Consider the following 21,998-nt stretch of genomic DNA (forward strand, 5'->3'; position numbering starts at 1 on the left):
TCACTTATTTAAAATGTGATATTGTTGGAGTATATAGTGTGATATTATTGCATACACGTGTTGATATTGTTTAATTGATTCTGAAAATAGATAGGGATTTAAAATTGATAAATGTTGCCAATGACAAGTGATATTGTTTCAAAGTAGACACCTTTTCAATAAGTGATATTTTTTTAGTATTGGGATGATATTGTCTACAATCAAGTATAATGTTCTGATATTGGTTCACAAGGGTACTGATATTATTTACCATGGACTGTGATATTTTTTAGCAAGGACTGTGATATTGTTTTTCAGGGTCACACTTCAGGAACTGTGATATAGCACACGTAAAAGTGATATTGTTTATACATATTCACGTTTTGATTAAATTGTAGTAACTCTTAAATGTAAAGGATTTGTTAACTTATATATATATATATACACTACAAGAATCAATAGTAGAAGTTACTGAAGGCAAAGAAGCGAACAGGGAAAAGATATTCGAAGAATGGGACAAATTCATAAGAAGTAACACAGTTCCATGTAACATGGAAGCAGATTTGGTTTTTATTCCGATGATGTTGCAAGAACACTATTTCTGTGTTAGTGTAAATTTCAAAACCGAGACGATTGAAGTGTTAGACAATACAGAGTACGACAACTGGGAGCAGACTGAAATATACAAGGCTGCGGATTCGGTGGTATGATTTATTGATATTCTTGCTAGTGACATGTCATATGATTGTCTGATATTATTGCTAGGATAGATTGAGTGTATACAGTAAATGGATATGATTGTTTGACAAAATAATGACTAATAGTATAACTCATTATTGTACGCCTATCACATGAGTGATTTCCTAGCAGGGAAAAATGTTTATAGAGCGCATGAAATAATAGATTTTGATGTTGTCAACACGAGTTTCAATTGGCAAAAGGAAGCAAACAATACTGAATCGGGAAACTTCTTAATGATGCACATGATTCGGTATGAGGGGCAGTTGTTTGAAGCTGAGTTGCGATCGAAAGTGCATAGGCGCTACTCTCAGGGTAGAAATAGCGGGCATTACTTTTAGCTGACATAAATGACATGAGGACAGCGCTGATTGGAAAAGTTAAAGAATTTACAGCGGGAAAGGGAGAGCTTTTAAATAGATTGAAGGAAAAGAGGAAGAATAACGAAGATGCAAAAGACAAGGGCAGTAAGATAAAAGGCAAGGATAATGTTGTTGAGAAGGACAATACTGTGGAAGAGGAAGTAACAAAGGCAGAAGGTCCGCCAAAAGAGAAGGCCAATGTTCAAACGAAAGCCAAGGAGGATGCTATTAGAATACCAACAATTAACCCAGAAATACCCATTCTTCGCAAATCTCCAATCAGAAGGTAAAGACCAAAAACCCGACTTTTACATTTCTGATATAGAATCATAACATTACGTTTCTGCTTTTATTTGCAAAAGACACAAATATAGAAATTTCACTTAGAACCATAACATGCCATTTCTGTTTTTACAGACTACCTGAATCCAGACAAGATGGTGAAGATGATGCCAAAACACCCACAATCCAGTACAAACGACTGAAGACGACTGCAAATATTAATAATAGAGGTGGAGGGAGAGGTAGAGGACAAAAGTAGGACTAGGAATGTAATGCTGGTAGGACAGAGATGTGATATTGTTTCATGAGTTGTGTGATATTGTTTTAGGTACACTGGTACGAAATATAACTTTTTTTATCAACTCTTAGTAAACTGTGATATTGTTTCAGGAGTTGTGTGATATTTTGCTTAAGTTGTTGTGATATTAGTTCTCAGAAATAATAACAGCAGACAAGGTTGTTAAAATCTTTTTTCTTTGATATTGTTTTGAAACAATATCACATCTCTGTCCTAACAGCATTTAATCCTTGACAGTTTATATCCAACTAAAAAGGAATTTTTAAATCCCTATCCGCTGATTTATTTTAGAGAATAAATACAACAATATCAACATGTTTACGGAAAAAATATCACACTGGGTACCAAGAGTTGTGTGATATTGTTTTAGGTACACTGGTAGGAAATATAACTTCTTTTTATCAACTCTTAGTAAACTGTGATATTGTTTCAGGAGTTGTGTGATATTTTGCTTAAGTTGTTGTTATATTAGTTCTCAGAAATAATAACAGCAGACAAGGTTGTTAAAATCTTTTTTCTTTGATATTGTTTTGGTACCCAGTGTGATATTGTTCCGTAAACATGTTGATATTGTTGTATTTATTCTCTAAAATAAATCAGCGGATAGGGTTTTAAAAATTCCTTTTTAGTTGGATAAGTTTTTTTGTACACATTGTGATATTATTAAGTACAATGGTTGATATTGTTTTATTGCTTCTATCAAATAACAAACAGCGGATGTGGATTTAAAAATCCTTTTAACTTTGATATTGCTATGGTACAAATTGTGATATTATTGCACTCACTGGTTGATATTGTCTAGTATGTACTGTGATATTTTATTCATATTTTTGTAATATTGTTTCCTAAAAACATCCAATTGTAGTGGTAATATTTATGAATAATGGTGATATTGTTTCACTTGAAATGTGATATTCCTTAGTAGTATTTTACAGTATAATACAATATAATAAAATACGTATACAAGCAAGTGTAATGTTGTGATATTGTTTAACTATTATGAGGATATTTTTTTGAATCAAGTGTGATATTCCTTCAAATGAGGTGGGATAGTATTTAATAATGGCAATAAAACAACATTAGTAATTATGCGGTTTTTATAACATTGATACCCAAAAAATGGAGAGAATACAAAATTGATGCCATTGGGAATGACATACAAGAAAAATACTTGAATAGTGTAAGCAATAAAAAGTCGATTGTGAAAAGTTGATGTTGTAAAATAGACTTCCTCAGCATGCAGAAGCCCTGAATCACTATCAACAAGTGAAGAAATCTGCAAAACAAACAGACAAAAACAGTGACATAACGTCAGTAATAAGTTTGACAAAATATAACTTATTTTTTTATCAATTTCTGGTAAACTGTGATATTGTTTCAAGGGTTGTATGATATTATGTTTTAGTTGTTGTGATATTAATTCTCAGGAACAACAACATTGGCTAGGGATATAAAAATCCTTTTTTCTTTGATATTGTTGGGGTACATAGTGTGATATTATTGCATACACGTGTTGATATTGTTTAATTGATTCTAAAAATAGATAGGGATTTAAAAATGATAAATGTTGCCAGTGACAAGTGACAAGTGATATTGTTTTTAAATGATTGTGATATTGTTTCAAAGTAGACACCTTTTAAATAAGTGATATTTTTTTAGTATTGGGATGATATTGTCTACAATCAAGTATAATGTTCTGATATTGGTTCACAAGGGTACTGATATTATTTACCATGGACTGTGATATTTTTTAGCATGGACTGTGATACTGTTTATCACGGTCACACTTCAGGAACTGTGATATAGCACACGTAAAAGTGAAATAATAAAAGTTGTAAGACAAATTACTTATATCGGATTCATGATCAAACGAGTATTGTGATGTATCAACAGCTGGATTAGGGCAGTTCCGCTTATCATGATGTGCCATTTGTTTAAAATTATTGCAAAATCATTTCGGCATTTGTGCCTTTGCAACGGACCGATCTTTCTTGGACATCAACCTCTTGCCACTACCCTTGTTTTTTGATTGAACAGGAGGTAGTATACGGACCTCAGATGAAGACTTAACCCCAAGGAGCATCTCCAACTCTTGCTGTTTAGTCAATTTTTCAAAGACCGGACTTGAAATTTTGTCTAAATGTCTTGATAATGAAGTCGGTTCATTTATGTGATTTTCGGGTAGAGATTTGAGCAAATGTTAAAGTTGAGTAGAATTCGACCAGACATCGAAATCAAGAAGCTTAGTGACATCCGACGAATTAAAATCATCCAACAATTGACCGTGAACATCATACAAGGGCATTTTTTTAGTGTTGTTTGTCCACCTACTAAGAAGATACTTATCAGGTATCTTCTTGATCCCTTTACCTGATAAAATCCAGATGATGTGTTTACATATGTATCTCTTCCTCTCAAACAGCTTGCATGAACATGTTGCATCAAACGTTGAAGGATTAAATGCGACAGTGTAAGTCTTATGGAAGATAGAATCTTCAACATCTAGGAACCTTGTCTTGCCCTCCCTTGAAGAATCACCAAAGACTACATGAGTTTAGAGAATCAACGCACTTTTTTTTGGAATTCATAAAAGAGAGCGTGCGTATAAACATTCGATGCATGAACCTCAAGGCTAAGAAGGGTTTTGGTTTGAGGTAGGGAGTGATCACTATCTCTGTCAAGAGATTTTTGGGTGTACCGTTGCCGATCCATAGCACTTTGAAAGCGCATCCAAAACTCAACAAGTGTGCCATGAGGATTCTCAAAGTGCTTAAAGAAGCTGTTTTCGCTCTCAGAGCGTTGCGTTGTTCTTAAAAGACAACCAAGAGGAATATCACGATAATACGCCGGAATCCAACGTTGCCGCTTGCAAAACAGATATTGCAACCATGCATTATCTTCCAATTAAAACTCACTAATCAACGAACACCACCTCTCTTCGAAGTCAGAAGGCTCTAAGTCCGAATCCCAAACAATGAGAATTGGACGAGTGACAAAGTCAGTCTCTTTGGTCACTGTCGTGCCTAAATTTTCAGGTAATTTCTTCATAATATGCCACATGCAATAGCGGTGGGCAGCAGTCGTAAAAGTAGCAGTGACTGCAATTTTCATAGCAGGACATTGATCGGTAAAAAAGCAATGGGGTTCCTTTCCACCCATACAATCTAAGTATTTTGTGAAAATCCATTTAAAATTCTGGTCATTCTCCCTAGACATAAGCGAAGCGCCAAAAGTGACGGACTTCTTGTGATGATCAACACCAGTAAAGGGAGCAAAGATCATGTCGTACTTATTAGTTGAATAGGTTGGGTCAAAAGTCACCGCCTCACCGTATAGAGCATAATTACGACGTGCTGCTGCATCAGCCCAAAATACACGAAACAAATACTTATTCTGATCAATATCATAGGCATAATAAAAACCTTCCTGGGTTTCATGAAGGGTTTCCAACTGGTCTACAAACATTTGAGCATCCTTAAGACCTATAAAACACTTGATTTCCCTTCCAAAATTCTTAAAGTCAGTCAAAGAAGCTCCAATATTTTCATAGCCGTCAACATATTCCTTGACGGCCCTGAAAGTAGAGTTTGAGCCAATATTGACCTTGCAATTATCAACGATGGTTTGTTTATGTTGAAAAGCAAGGTTTCTACATTTTTTCTGAAATTCTCTATACTTGAGTGAAGAAAGACGGTGGTTATGGGCAGCATGAAACTGATCAACAACAAAGAGTGGCACTTGAACTTGGTCAATTTCTTTAATAACAAATTTAAAGAAAATCCTAGCTTTACAACCAATCCTAGTAACCTTAGTCTTCTTCGGATTATAGGCCTTGACCATTGGCTCCTCCTCCTCACTAGTAATGGGTAATATTGTTGGCTTAGAATCCCTAAATCCTTCCCGGTGACACACAATCAATTTTGTCCTAATATCTCCACTACTACGAAACCTTTTCGTTGAAGATTTCCTTGGTTCAAAACCACATGCTATTGCATAAGTCTCATAAAACTGTATGCCCTCATCTAACGTAGCAAAAGTTTGTCCTATTGTAGGTGTAAATTCAGTTTCAATATTTCTGACCCACTCCTCAGAACCTCCAGGGGTCACCATCAAAGAAAGATGATTCCCAGCATGCACCTCATCAACGTCTATGCATTGTGGAGTAGGAACAAGTACCACAGGAACAACAAAAGTATTTTCTACAGCAAGAGAGGTTGAATAAACAAATTATAACAAAGATAACTAGATTATAACAAAACTATGATACTGTGAAGGAATGCATGTGATATTGTGTAACATAACATGTGATACTGATGAATATAAAATAAATACGCAACCGTATTGCAGCCTATGATACTGTGAAGGAATACATGTGATATTCTGAAGCATAACATGTGATAAAAATGCACAGAAAGTAATTACCAGTCATGTACTGCAGCCTATGATACTGTAAAGGACTCAATGTGATATTCTGAAGCATAAGATGTGATACTAATGTACAGAAAGTAATTACCAGTCATGTACTGCAGCCTATGATATTGTAAAGGACTCAATGTTATATTCTGAAGCATAACATGTGATACAAATGCACAGAAAGTAATTACCAGTCATGTACTGCAGCCTATGATATTGTAAAGGACTCAATGTTATATTCTGAAGCATAACATGTGATACAAATGCACAGAAAGTAATTACCAGTCATGTACTGCAGCCTATGATACTGTAAAGGACTCAATGTGATATTCTGAAGCATAACATGTGATACTAATGTACAGAAAGTAATTACCAGTCATGTACTGCAGCCTATGATACTGTAAAGGACTCAATGTGATATTCTGAAGCATAACATGTGATACTAATGTACAGAAAGTAATTACCAGTCATGTACTGCAGCTTATGATATTGTAAAGGACTCAATGTGATATTCTAAAAGGAAATCTGATTCTAATGAGCAGTAATCAGGCAAACAAAATCTATAAAATGTGATACTATTCAGAATTCATTATGATACTCTACAGAATAAAAAGTGATACAAAGGAAACTGTTAAATAACGATCAAAACTTGATGTAAACACAATCCAAATGTGTAATTTTATTCCAAATTGTATAACTTTAGTCCAAATTTGTGTACTTTTAGTCCAAATTGTATAACTTTAGTCCAAATTATGTAAATTACAAATAACTCCATTAATTAGTCCAAATTGTCCAAATTTGTGTAACGACCGTCTAAATTTGTCTAACTTTAGTCCAAGAGTGTAAACTTTAGTCATAGAGAAGGTAACCTTAGTAGAGATAAGTGTAATTTTAACAGAAAAAAGTGTAATTGTAACAAAATTGAGTGTAATTTTAACAAAAAAAAAGTGTAATTGTAACAAAAAAAAGTGTAATTTTAACAGGAAAAAGTGTAATTGTAACAAAATTGAGTGTAATTTTAACAGAAAAAGTGTAATTGTAACAAAAAAAAGTGTAATTGTAACAGAAATAAGTGTAATTGTAATAGAAAAAAGTGTAATTGTAACAGGAAAAAGTGTACTTATAACAGAAATAAGTGTAATTTTAACCCAAAAAAGTGTAATTGTAACAGAAAAAAGTATAATTGTAACTTTAATAGGAAAAAATGTAATTGTAACAGAAAAAATAGTAACTTTAATGACGATAAGTGTAATTTTAACAAAAAAAAGTGTAACTATAATGTTTGAAGGTTGTGCAATTTTTTTTAACAAAAATAGAAAAAACCAAAATAAATACCAACCACACTAGATCTAAAATAATAAAAAACCGAAATAAAAAAAATCAGAAAGAAAAAAACCGAAATAAACAAGATTTTAATGGTGGATGAGGTTTTAATAATAACAATGAAAAAAACAAGATCTAAACGGTTTTAATAATAACAATGAAATAACCCGAAAAATAAGAAATATAAAAAAAAGACCAAAACATTAAAAATGGAAAAAAAAAGAAAAAAAAACGCAATTGAAAACAAAAAACGGGTCAATGAAAATAATATTTGATCTATTTTAGTAGATCTAAGATCAAAATAAAAGAAACTCACAAATTTAAAAACAAGATTGTATAGCAAGACGATATTTGCGGAAAAAAAACAACAAAAAAATAAAAACAGCATCTAAAAATTATTTTTTTAAAAAAAAAAAAAAGTCGTGGTGGTGGCGGCATCGGCGGCGGCGGTGGTGGGGATGTCGACGGTGGTGGTGTCGGTGAGTGAATGCAAAATAAACTTGATATGCTTGTCGACGGTGGTGGTTATTGACGTATAAAAATGATGTACTGATTGTCTGTTTTCTTTATCATCAAGTTTATTTTTACACAAATTTGGACTGAAATTACATAATTTGGACTAAAAATACACTGTTTTCGACTAAATTTGGACTAAAAATACACTGTTTTCGACTAAATTTGGACTAAAGTTACACAATTCATTTATTTTGAGTCATTGATATTGTGCAATTTCAATCATTGTCCACTAAAGTGTAACTTTAATACATTGATAGTGTATATCTTTTATCATTTTATGAGTGTAATTTTAGTCCATAAAAGTGTAATTTTAGTCCAAAAAAGTGTAATTTTAGTCCACAAATGTGTAACTTTAATCAACAAATGTGTAACTTTAGTCTACAAAAGTGTAATTTTAGTCCACGGAAATGTAATTTTAGTCTATAAAAGTGTAATTTTAGTCCAAATTGTATAACTATAGTCCAAATTTGTGCATCTTTAGTCCAAATTGTGTAAATTACAAATAACTCCATTACTTAGTCCAAATTGTGTAATTTTAGTCCAAATTTGGGTAACTTCAGTCCAAATTGGTCTAACTTTAGTCCAAAAGCATAACTTTAGTCATTGAGAGGGTAACTTTAGTAGAGATAAGTGTAACTTTAATAATAGAGATAAATGTAACTTTAATGAAGACAAGTGTAATTTTAAAGGGAAAAAGTGTAATTTTAACAGAAAAAAGTGTAACTGTAACAGAAAAAAAGTGTAATTTTAACAGAAAAAAGTGTAATTTTAACAGAAAAAAGTGTAATTTTAACCGGAAAAAAGTGTAATTTTAACAGAAAACGTAATTTTAATAGATCCTAAATCACACAATTTCAAGAAAAAAAATTTAAATACAAAAATTGGCAAATATATATAAAAAGACGGATATTAATAAAGCGATATCAACAATAAAAAAGTAAAAAATGAGATTTGAAAAATCAAATCTAAAAAATGGTAAAACAAATCAAAGATCTAATGAAAAAAAAAAGTAAACAATGAGATTTCATAATTAATAGATTTAGTACTAAAATCAAACTATAATTTGTAAGAATGACAATAACCGAAAAAAAAGACTAAAACATCAAAATTGAAAAAAAAAAAACGGAAATGAAAAAATAACGGGTCAATGAAAATTGATCTATTTTAGTAGATCTAAGATTAAAATAAAAAAAAAAACTTACAAATTTGAAACAATATTATATAGCAAGACGATATTTGAGAAAAAAAAAATAAAAGAACACCAAGATTAAAATAAAAACATCAAGTTTTAAAAAAAAAAAAAAAAAAAAAAAAAAAAAAAAAGTCGTTGTGCTACTGGTGACGGTGGTGGCGGCGGCGGCGGTGGTGGGGATGGCGGCGGTGGTGGTGTCGGGTGGGTGGTGATAGGTGGGTGGTGATTGGTGAATGAGAAATAGATGAGTAAATGATTTATTTGGATTTTTTGGGTTTTTTTTTCTTGGTTTTTTTGAAGAGAATATGGAGAAGTGAGATATAGAGAGAGAATGAGGAGATGTGATAATGAGATGATGAATGAAAGATGAGGATGATTAATGTAGTTAATGAGAAAATTAGAGGAAGATGGCAAAATTAGAGCATTAACCTTATTTTTTTGGTTCTCATCTTAGCCCTCCATTTCCAAGATCCAAAGGCCCATAATGAGACTTATGGACTCACATGTAAGAGGAGGACTCATTTGATCTTATTACTATATCTATATATATATATAGAAATAGGATCCTGTGCGAACCTAAAGTTCGGTGCGAACTAAAAATCCCAACCCCTTACTCTATCAGCTTTACACACTCCCGTTACTTTCCTTTCTCCCACTAGAACTCACTCTCATCCCCTCTCATAACTAACGACGACGGCGACGAATCTTCGACTTGTATTCGACGGTGACGGCTCTACGTCTGCTCTGCGACGGTGGCGACATATCTTTCTTCGATCCTTAATTTATGTTTCCCCCTTTTGCAACCCTAATTTTCCTGATTTTCATTGTTGAGCTGCAGTTGTGATTTATTTTCGCTTTTTCATTACTCTAATACATGTTAAATTCTCATTTTCACAAGTTATTAGTTAAGTTAGAGCATCTCTAAATAGTTGGTACAACTGTTCTCTCTTCCTCATACGATTCTCACTGCAGCTGTGATTTAATTTTATTTTTTCCATTTTATTTTTTGTATTAACTTGACTGAACGAAACCAAACAAAAGTGTCTATATAGATCAGTTTATTTTGTCAAGCTAGATTCAATCCTTTATTGCTGTGCATTGTTGATACAATTTTACTTCCGAGTATTTTTCAAAATCTGATTGATTTGAACCTAGGTAGTGAAACCCGGAATTTATTTTGTCAAGCTAGATACAATCCTTTATGTTGTGATATACACTCTTTCGTTATGCTAGATTCACCCTGTTAACTTGTATAATTCCTCAGATTTTATCTCATTCTCTCTATTGTGTCTTGGGGTACCTAGATACAGTTTAAAATGCTTTTAGAAACACACCTTCAGCTGGCTATATACACTTTAATCCGTCATTGCTAGACATCGCTTACAATGTCGATTTTTGCCTTACTTTTGTTTTTGCATTTGTTTTTTGTATTCCTTTATGTTGTGAGAAAATATTGGCCAACATGGACATTGTAATTTACCTTTGACTGAATGAACCAAAACCAAAAGCGTCGTCTATATACAAAACCCAGAATTTATTTTCTCAAGCTAGATACAATCCTTTACATAGTTATATACACTCAATTCTCAAGCTAGATACACCATGTTACCTTTGTTGGGGTAGCTAGATACAGTTTTACATGCTTCTAGAAACACACTTTTAGCTGGTTATATACACTTTTAGTCCATTTATTGATATTCATCGCTTATATACATATTGATACGTGCTTTTTGTATAGTCTTTTTAGCCTATTTCAGCACGTATTTCCATGTATTTTTATACTGTTTATATAGTATTTTGCCCCGAATTGGCTACTTTGGTTCGTTTTGTCCGTTTTGTAGAAATGAACGCGAAAGTAGTGGAATCGTACTCTTTTTCGTCCTTTTTGCATGCATTTAGAGAGACGGGATTTTCCTGAGTGAGATACTGCATTGGAATGCGTGAAGGCACGGATTACGAGGTAGTCAGGCGTGAACTTGAGCTGAAATGAAGACAGAAGACTCGATCGAGTGGTTTATTCACTCGATCGAATGGTTTCTGCATCCATGGTTGTTCGATCGAGTAGTTTTCTACTCGATCCAGAAGTTGCTGAAAGGGAGTTACTCGATCGAGTAACTATTCTACTCGATCGAGTAGATTGTGCTGAGGTTTGCTCGATCGAGTGGTTTTATTCCACTCGATCGAGTGGTTTCTGCTGTTATGGGCTTTAATTAGCCTGTGAGTTGATTTATTTCGATAAACTTATCTATTTTCTTATTTAAGCACGCTTTACTAGGTCATTAGCATCGATCTTTTATCTTAATCGGTTTTACACAGAGAACTTTATTACGTTGTTTTTTCCCTTTCACTGTAACCTTGTTCTCGGAATTGTTTTGCTCGGATTTTGTGTTCTTTACGCCGTATTCGCACGATTGTAATTCCTTTCCCTTCTCTTAGTAATAATGAATCATTTGTTTACTTTAATTTCTTGTTTACCTCATTTAATCTGTTGCCCTAATTTACTTTTATGCACCTTATTGTTTATTTCATTATGTTTACCGTTAATTCGTTGTTGATTGTTAGTTTTGATATTAATAGCGATATGAGTAGCTAAACCTCTTGCATGTTGGGATTAGGGGATCTGCGGTAGGAATGTGACGATGTAGTAAATGAAATAGATGAATTAATTGTGAGATTCTGTCACCATAGCAATTTAATTGTACTTATCGACTTAGTTGAGTGCACGCTTCTGAGTCATCTCTTTAATCTGGCTAAAATTAATCCTAGATCGAAAGATTGGACTAAATAGGCCTGCTATGAACAGTAGACTACCCTGGCGAGAATGAAAGTTAAGTTAGTGGTATTTTTAAGATAGAAAGTGGACCGAAAGGACCTTTCCACATCCGTCTTGCATTAATTCGTCTGAGTTATTTACAGCTGAGTCATTGGACTACCGTAGTGAACCGAATTCCCGACATGTCCCTTCTCTATCTGATAGTTTAATCCTATTTTCTTGCCTTTACTGCTCTTGTCTCTATTTCTCTTCCTTTAACCCTTTGTAGTTTAGAAAACAATTCAAACAACCCCCCCCCCCCCCCCAATTTTTGACCATATAGACGGACTTCTACAGATATCTTGCCTCCCTGAGGAGATCGACCTGACTTCCCTAGCTATATAGTTAGTTTAGTTAGTTTATTTTTGATAGGTACACGACAGACGTATCAAATTTTGGCGTCGTTGTCGGGGAGGCAATTGCCCTATCTGTCTTTGTTTCGTTTATTTTATCCGTCTCCGGGAATTTTTATTCCTTGAGGCAGTTCTTATTTATTTTCTTTCAGTGTTGTTTATGCCCAGGTCAGACAGGTTTGACTTAGTTTCAGGTGATTCAGAACCAGAGAGATTGTTCAGGCATAGACTCCGTTTGCAGAGAAAATCACGAAAGGAAGACTTGAGTACTTTCGAGCCAGAGCTAGATCATTCTCTTTTCGCAGAAGACATTCCTATTTCTGCCGATCAACCAGTAAAGATGCCAAAGCTTTCTAGTCATTCGGTACCTAAAGCAACCTCGATTCCAAAGGGTTTCAATCTCCAGACTGAGGATGGGAATACATTCGACATCCGTTCTTCCTACATCAATCTGGTGGAGAGAAATCTTTATAGAGGTGTGGCAGGTGAAGACCCGAGGAAGCACATGGAGGTCTTTACAGACTACTGTTCTACTATCCCCGCCACTAAGGGGGTAACTCAAGACAAGATTAAGGAGGTTTTATTTCCTTTCTCTTTGACCGATTCAGCCAGGGAGTGGCTGACTGACTTGGACCGCACAGCTGCAGGGGTTACAAATTGGGAGTCTCTTGCTCTTGCCTTTTACAAGAGATATTTCCCTCCACAGCGCACCAATCTGCTGAGGGCCAAGATTACCAGTTTCAGGCAGGCTCCCGATGAGACTTCATATGAGCCGTGGTCACGATTCAAGAAGTTGGTGAGGTCTATTCCTCACCATGGTTTTGACCCATGGTTTATAGCTAACCAGTTCTACAATGGGCTGTATGATGACCACAGAGCCATACTTGATGCAGCATCTAATGGGAGATTCCAGGAAAATACAGATGATGATAAGAGATGAGCCCTTATTGAAGAGATGGCGAATCACAGTGCTGAGTATGGAAACCCGAGGGATAGTATAAGAACAGTTCATGCGATCGATAAGCGAGGTTGTTGGGCTCACCGGAAGCCATGAATGCTAGATTTGACAAATTAGAGTTACAAGCTGCTGGGGAGCCTCAGAAGGTCCATGTTCTTACTAGAGGGGAGACCGTCACATGTGAGAGGTGTGGGAGTAATGATGGCCACACTGTTGTTGGCTGTCTTGTGGAGAAGGAACAAGTTCTTGCCTTTCAACAATATAGGCAAGGAGAGGGTTCCTATTACAACAACCAAGGGGCAGTCCATCCCAATTTGAGGTGGACTAGTCAAAATGTGCTCAATCCTACCCCTCCTCCGCACCAGCAGCAGCCGTATGTTCCTCCACATAAGAATCAACAAGGCTTTCGGAAGCCTCCTTCCTTCCCTCCTCCCAATCATGGTGCATCATCTTCCGGTGGGGTGAGTGAAATAGGTGAGCATAAGTCTATGTTACAGTCCTTTACAAAGCAGTGGCAGCTAAGTGATCAACAGAAAGATGCGTCCATTAAGGCACTTGAAACTCAAGTTGCCCAACTAGCCACGAATCAATCCACAAGAAAGCAGGGTCAATTACCGACTCAAAATGAGAAGAATCCACATGAGACGTTAAATTTAATCAATTTGAGAAGCGGTCGTTCATATGAGGGACCGGAAGTGTTGAAATCAGACCCAAGGAAGGCTATAACTGATGATGAACAGTGTTCTGCCGAAGAAAATGAGCTGACGGCTAAGAAAGTACTCGATCGACTGGTTTCTGGAGGTCGATCGAGTAGATTTGGTGATGAAAGTACTCGATCGAGTGGATTTTCTACTCGATCGAGTGAACAGGAAAATGAAGCTGTTCGATCGAGTGAAATTTCCACTCGATCGAGTGATGTTGCTGAAAAAACTACTCGATCGAATGGGATGTTTGGTCGATCGAGTAGTTTAGATGACGGGAAGCTTTTTCGAGAGCCTGCTAGTGCTCGATTAAGCGAGAAATCACCTGAAAGACCTCGTTCGAGAGGTAAGAAGCGTCCAAAGGATATAGAGCTTGCTCCGGCTGATACATTGGTAGAGAGAAACAAGGGACTCGAGATACCCATCACGGTTCCCTTCCCGAGGCGTCTGCAGAGTACTAAAGCTAATCACCAATTCGGCAAATTTGTCGAACTTCTGAGAAGCTTAGAAGTCACTGTGCCATTCACCGAGTTGCTGACAAAGGTACCCTCTTACCTTAAATTTATGAAAGAAATTTTAACGCGTAAGAGGCATATTAGTGATAATGAGACATTAGCTTTGACTGAGGTAGGGACGGCCCTATTTCAAAATAAGTTACCTCCCAAACAGTCAGATCCGGGTAGTTTCTCAATTCCGTGTCATATCGGTACCCATTTGATTGATAACGCGTTATGCGATCTAGGCGCTAGCGTGAGTGTCTTACCGTTGTCTCTGGCTAAGAGACTTGGTTTGACAAAGCTGAGTTGCACCAACATGACTGTCCAGATGGCCGACCGTAGTATATCACGACCACTAGGTATAATAGAAGACATACCTGTTCAGATCGGGAGGTTCTTTATTCCCGTTGATTTCGTTGTCTTAGACATCCCCGAAGATGCGCACACCCTGTAGATACCTCATTTCTGCACCTCTCGCAAACCACCCGGTGATGATTGGGCCGCATGTTTGCTACGCGGAACGATTTGTGACAGTTCGTAAGTTTATCGTCAAGTGGTTGCTCAAACACTAATGTCTACCTCTTAGTTGTCATCTACGCGCCGATACGGTCGTTTTGACAGTAATTAGAGTACATTTGGAGTCCGGGCCTAAAACCGTCTTCATTTTCTGATAACCGTAAAATCCCGAGTCAGAATGTTCTGGAATGTTCCGGATATTTCTATTCCGTATTTTATAAATATTTCACAATCTTTATTCTTTGGTCAATAATTTCCCGTAATATTCATACAAGATATTAAGGAAAACCAAGATTATTCCGTCCTTCCATAACTTAAACACGGAAATCTATCTTCCGCAGGAGGAAAGCACCTGGGAACAGACGCAGCAGGTGCTGCGCCTCTTCCAACAGACGCAGTGACTGCTGCGCCTCTTCCCAGGTCCTTTTCTGCGTATTTTTCGTATCTTTTTCATATCTTTCCGAGATTCACTTCCAAAGTCTCTCCGAAAACCCTATTCCTTCACGTGATTAGTATAAATAGGAGCCTTCGCTCCTCATATTTCTCACGCGAGTGTCCGCCCTTCTCTTCTCCCTTTGCATTCTAGACTTTTGTTCTTACTTTTTGGCGCCTACGTGCTTGAACACTCGACCACGTAAGCTCGGATCTTTCTGAGTACCAGCCTCGTTTGCATGACCGACCAATTTGACCAACTCCACATCAATCAACTTAATTAATCTAATCGTTTTTCCTCTTACGAGGGCACTTTCGTCTACATTCGAGTCGAGCATCACTAATCGATAACTTAGTTCATCTCGTTTCGTCAAACATGTAAGTCTGAGGGTGTAAATCTCTCTTTTATTATTGTTCTTTACCTTTTGTATCATCATTAATGTAAGGTTTATGTCAAAAACATCGCTTAAAACCGATTTCTAAAACCGTGTTCAAAACCCCTTTTACGGATTTCCAGAAGACAAACCGTCGAGAAAGGACGCAGCAACTGCTGCGCCTCTTCGAAGGAGCGCAGTTCCTGCTGCGCCTCTTCGTGAGGCTGCCGCAGTTCTTGCTTCCTTTCTTCTTCCTTCGTCCTCTGTAATTCGTCAATCTTTGTTTGTTTTTCGTTTGTTTTCTTTAATTCTTCGATACAATAGTCTAATAATCTCATATATATTATTTATCACTCATTCACACGTATAATTCATCATTAAATCCGACTTACATCCCTTCTAATCTCATATTTGCGGGTTTTCGTCATTAAATTCAACCCGGATTGTAGGAATTCGATTTGTTCATATCGGGTTTCTGGTATTCGATCTTTGATAAATTTTCATCTGTCGTATTCGTCATTAATTCGTCTTGTTTAACCTATTTTGTTCACCCATGTCACTAATCAATCGTTCATTCATATAAATAATCCATTTGCATCCGTCTCATCCATGTTTTTTTGCTTTTATGACCATTAATCACATGTAAACAACCTGTTAATCACTTTCATCCGAGTAAATATATTAATTATCCATTAAAATCACCAATTTACATTAACGATTTGCAGTTCCGGCTTCACAGCCAGAACTCACCCTTGGAACAGACGCAGCATCTGTCGCGCCTCTTCCAGAGGGCGGAGTTCTGTTGCGCCTGTTCCAGGATGAATTCTGTCTCTGAACTCCGTTGTTGCTTGACCTAGTTTAATTAGTCTACGTATAATTAACTATTATCCGTATTATCGCCCACTGACCTGTTCGTTAATTCGTTCGTTAATTCTTTCTTTTATTCTTTTTCTTAAATTATCCGTTTTGGAGGTATTTTCGACATAAATCAAGGAAAACCGATGTAATTACTATAATTTTTATTGTAATTTTCTATCATTGTAATATTTATCGCATTTGTATGATTTATTTATGTGTTTTCACATGTAATTAAGCATTAAATCCTACTTTGACATTAATTGTGTGCTAAATTAATTGTTCACCGACTTAGTTAATCTTCACATGCTAGGATTAAAACTTGGATGTTGCATTGCATGCATATAATCGACGATATATCAAGTATAGATGATGTCCCTAATCATTAGTAGAGGCCGCTATCGAGGCGGGCGGGATTAGGTGTTCGATCAAAAGAGCTTCCTAATACGTACCCTCACCCCCTACTCCAGATCTCTGTGAACATCCGTGTTCATTGGCATCCACGGGAGTCATTCTAGACATAGAATGCTAAGGGTAATGATTGCTTGGTGTTCATGTCTCTACTTTGTGTCTTGACATGGCACGAGGTATTCGAACGGTTCCAATTTCCCATAAAAATTGGTGGCGACTCCACAAAAATGCAAACGCTTGTTCTCTCTCCCAAGCGCCCCCGTGGGCCCCCGCTGTCCACAGTTTGGCGACTCTGCTGGGGATAATACACTTACGTGTAGCCAAGGGTGAAACTTGAACAAGGTTAGGGAATAATTTATACAAGACAATTGTCGGTTTTCATGACTCGATCTTCCTAGACCATTTTTTTCGGCCTTCCTAAGCCCAACCCAACCCATTCGACCAATCGTCCCATCTAAACTGTCCTAATTCTTATTTGGGCCTAAGGATGGATAGCGATTGACGTCATCCATACCATGATGCTTACTCTTGTTTATATCAAGGACCTTAACTACTTGAGGAAATGGACTAGGAATCGGCCTTACTCTTGTTTGGTACGAGCCTCTCCACAGACTTCGGGTTTGATTGTTCGGTATGGCAACCCACCCTTTAAACCAAAACCCTTTTAAATGCACTCAGCATCCCGTTTTAATGCTTGTATGAATGTTTGTACCTTACGTGATCACCATTTCTAAACGAAACCATGACGATTTTTGTAAAAATCAAAACCCTTTTTTAAACAGAAATTTCGAAAAAAGGCCATTGATTAGCGCAAAACCCAGTCAAAACTCTGTCCGTTTGTCGAGTCAAAATTCGGGCCCAAGCCCATTTCAAAACCTCACTTTGAGTCCACTCTTACAACTACACTATAGTTGACTAGGATACACATTTTCAAAACTTTGTCTTTTCTTCAAAGCTCACTCAACACAAGTGGCACACACCCACTTCAAGAGTCAAAACATTTCTTCTCTTTGCAAGTGTGTTAGAATGGTCGATCGTGTTTTGATTCGTCGTCGATCTCTTATCCAGTTTTCAAGATGCCTGAAAGTGACGCTAACTTCAATCAACTTCAAGATGGTAATGATTGAATCCTTGCCGCATTATCTCAAATCCAAGTTACCCAAGATCAAGTGTATGATCGTCTTGACACCATCGAGGGCCGGATCTACGCCGTAGAGGGGAGGTTGCCTCCTCAAGAAAGTGAAGTAGTAGGTGACTTCGCGAGTGAATCCAAGGACGAAAATCCTCCCATAGGAATGACTGTAGCCGAGAAAAGACTCCAATACTTAGAGGAGCAATTGATGTACCTTAAAGGAGATGACATTTATAGAGAGAACAACCGCAAGTATGAGGCCGTCAATTCCAAATTGCCAACCAACTTCAATATGACAGATATCCCTAAATTCAAGGGGCACGAGAACCCTTTAAACCACATCTGTGCCTTCAAGGATTACATGTCTATCAAAGGCATCAAACCCGAGATGTTCTTAAGGATCTTTCCTTCATCTCTTGACACCATCCCAAAGCAATGGTTCTACTCTTTAGAACACAAGAAAATCGCTACTTGGGAAGATGCCGCGATCGACTTTGCTAAACAATATGCGGATAATGCCGAGATCCAAGTTAACATGCGCACTCTAGAGGTTCTTACCCAAAATGACAAAGAAGGATTCACCGACTTCCTAAGTAGGTGGAGGAAGACTAGTACCCAACTAGTTGAACGCCCGGATGAGGCCACCCTTGTGGAGAAGTTCGTGGATAATCTCAAACCCATCTATGCCAATCATTTGAGATACCAAAACATCAAAACTTTCAAGGACTTAACCGTACTAGGAACAAGGATTGAAGATGACATCCGTAAAGGGCTCTTGTCCAAAACGGTAGGTCGAGGATATCAAGGCTCAACAAGTCGTTCATACGGCTCCACTAGCAAGACCGATGAAGTTAACCTTCTTGAGCCATCCAAGAAGAGTACCCCACCAAGGAAGTTTACAAATCTTGGGGACACATACGCCAATGCTCTAAAAAGGCTAATAAAACAAGGCAAACTCCAACCCATAGGACCTACTCCAGAACCCGAAAAGAAGTCCAAGTTCTGGGACGAGAACTCATACTGCGAATATCATAGGGGTAAGGGGCACGACACAGAAAAATGCTACAAATTGAAAAATGTGCTTCAAGACATGATAGAGGATGGTCGACTACCAATACCACCGGTAGGTAAGCCCAACAACATTCAGAATCCTCTTGGAATTCTAGTGATCACAAGTGAAGAATCTACCTTAGATTATTCACACCTCATTTCTCCAGTTGAAAATGAAATCCGCGCAATCGAGAATGAAGGGCTCTACTCTACCATTTCCCCTATAATCACCGACTTCATTACATGGGCAAGAAGTGTGGATAGGCAAGTTTGGGAATTAGAAAATGTGGTGACAACTTTACATGACCCCAATGCGACACCCAAAGAGCATGCGCCATTAATCTTTTCTCAAAATGCCACTATGCAAGAAATAATCGCCGTGGTTGATAAACTAGTAGGCCAAATCACACGATTAGAAGACGAGATCATGAGAATGAGGGGACTAGCTACAATCAATGGAGTATGGGCCGATGATGATGAAGACGAGTATTTCATTGAACACTCCATAGTCAAAGAAATAGTCCAAAATGGTGAAGACCAAGATGTGGACCACCTAACTCGTTCGGGCCGTCCATATCAAAGCACTACTTAAAATGGTCCAACCAACGTTGTCACACCAAATGATAACGAAGATGACTCCACGGATCATTTGCTCAAGCAACTACAGAAGACAAAGGCTGATCTTTCAGTCTGGCAATTGGTAGCAAGCTCATTCCCACATCGCCAAGCTTTACTGCAAGCCTTGGCCAAACTAAATGTAGCACATAACTCCACACCCAAAGATGTAGTCAACTTGGTCTTCCAAGAATCACCGAAGCTAAGTAATCCTAATACTTTCTCAGACGAAGATTTGCCACCTTTTGGCGCTAGTCACAACTTGGCTCTTTACATCACTGTCATTTGTCTAAAGAAGAACGTGCCAATGACCTTGGTAGATGATGGCTCCGTGGTCAACGTCATACCCCTCAAAACGGCATACAAATTAGGTATGAAAGAGTCGGATTGGACCCCTACCAATCAAGGTGTTCGCGCATATGATGGTACACGATGGAAGGTCGTAGGACTCGTTAACCTAACCATAGCCACAGGGCCAATTGAGCGGAAGGTTAACTTCCAAATAGTGGACATCGAAGCTTCCTTCAACATACTCCTAGGAAGACCTTGGATTCACGCTTCCAAAGCGGTCACATCCACCCTTCATCAAAAGATCAAAATCCCACTAAATGGCAAAGTGGTGACGATCACTTCGTCACCCATCAAGGCAACAATCGAAAAGAAGTCGAACAATCAAGTCCTTGTGGATCCAGTATATGAGCTTGGGGGCTTTCAAAGCATAAGCGTCATAGAAAGTGAATTAGCACCCTTATACTACGATCCCTACCCCAACTTGGTTGTCAACCACATACTCAAATCCCAGGGATACTTCCCTGGAATGCCTCTAAATCCCATCCGAAGAAAAACCTTCGCACCATACAAGGAAGGCAACTCAAAAAGTATACCACTTGGACTAGGGTACAAACCCACCAAAGAGGAAGTTCTCGAGATGCTTGCTCAAGTTCAAAACCGTAAGTAGGTGGGAGTCGAAATGCGACCCTATCTCCCTACCCTAAACGGATACTTCGTTAGGGAAGGAAGCCTAGAACTCTTTCACGGATTTTCCGAACCTTGGCACTATCTCGAGAGGAAGCTAGCCGGAATCGAGATCTTTCACGATTGCTACTTCATCCCTCCAGAAGCGGTTCCTACCGTCAAAGCCCGTCAAGCACCTTGCTTAGATGAACAAGCTGTTAGTCTATTGTTTGGACAAGATCGATTTGTTAGAGCTGCGCAGGATGAGATCATTACCATGATACTTCAAGACGATCACTTTAACCCTACCGCGTTAATCACAGAAACAAACGCGAATCAGCAGAAAGGATGGAGAAAATCAATCAAGTGGACGAACAATCAAGGAAGACTCTTCAAGCTCACCACTGGAGAAGGAGAGATGTTCAAAGGAGAACCAGAAGACGATGAATTCGAGTCGGAGTCGGAGTCAGAGTCAGAGTCTAGAGAAGTCACTAGGGGGTCTCCTCCTGTCGTCATCCCCTTTCCCTTTGTTTCTCCTAGCTTAGCCTCGAGTAGTAACAGTAGTTCGGGAAATGTCCCAACCACTGTCCCTTTACCGCCACTGACCACAGATCAGATGGCTTCTTTGTTTCAACTTTTCTCAAACTTTAATATGAATAAATCAGGTTCTGCTTACTCTTTGTGTTATCTTGAGTGCAATTCTGTTTACGATGATACTGAGGATGACCAAGACCCAGACTCAATCGAGATACCTCCCTAAGTAGCCAAAGAAATACTATAGGAAGGGGAAAGGGGACCAGTAATAGAGGACACCGAACCCACCAATGTAGGAACCGAACTAGAACCCCAAGAACTTAGGATAAGGACTACCTTGAGCTCTACCGAAAGGGCCGACTTCATAGACCTCCTACACGAGTTCAAAGACGTCTTCGCATGGTCCTACAAAGACATGCCAGGGATTGACAGGGATATCGCCGAGCATAGAATTCCGATTAAGCCAGGTTTCAAGCTTGTAAAACAGAAACTTCGCCGAATGAGAACAGAATGGGCTCTCAAGATAAAGGAAGAAGTCGATAAGCAATTCAAAGCCGGGTTCATCAAAGTTTCCGAGTATTCTGACTGGGTAGCCAACATAGTACCTGTACCCAAAAAGGATGGGAGAATCCGTGTTTGTGTTGATTTTAGAGACTTAAACAAAGCAAGTCCGATGAATGACTTCCCTCTACCGCACATTG

The 21,998-nt window shown here is 37.7% G+C and overlaps 1 protein-coding gene across 1 annotated transcript; it reads right to left on the minus strand.

Moving 5' to 3' along the window:
- Positions 1-3,859: 3,859 nt before the first annotated feature.
- LOC141641089 (protein FAR1-RELATED SEQUENCE 5-like) lies at positions 3,860-6,543 on the minus strand. Its single transcript, XM_074449765.1, has 5 exons — positions 6,537-6,543; positions 6,355-6,423; positions 6,082-6,150; positions 4,575-5,858; positions 3,860-4,203 (listed from the first exon to the last, which is right to left on the minus strand). Exons 1-5 carry the CDS (start codon positions 6,541-6,543, stop codon positions 3,860-3,862), a joined length of 1,773 nt encoding a protein of 590 aa, XP_074305866.1.
- Between the last annotated feature and the right edge of the window lie 15,455 nt (positions 6,544-21,998).

Source organism: Silene latifolia, chromosome 2 (assembly GCF_048544455.1).
Source record: "Silene latifolia isolate original U9 population chromosome 2, ASM4854445v1, whole genome shotgun sequence".
Taxonomy (NCBI): Eukaryota; Viridiplantae; Streptophyta; class Magnoliopsida; order Caryophyllales; family Caryophyllaceae; genus Silene; species Silene latifolia.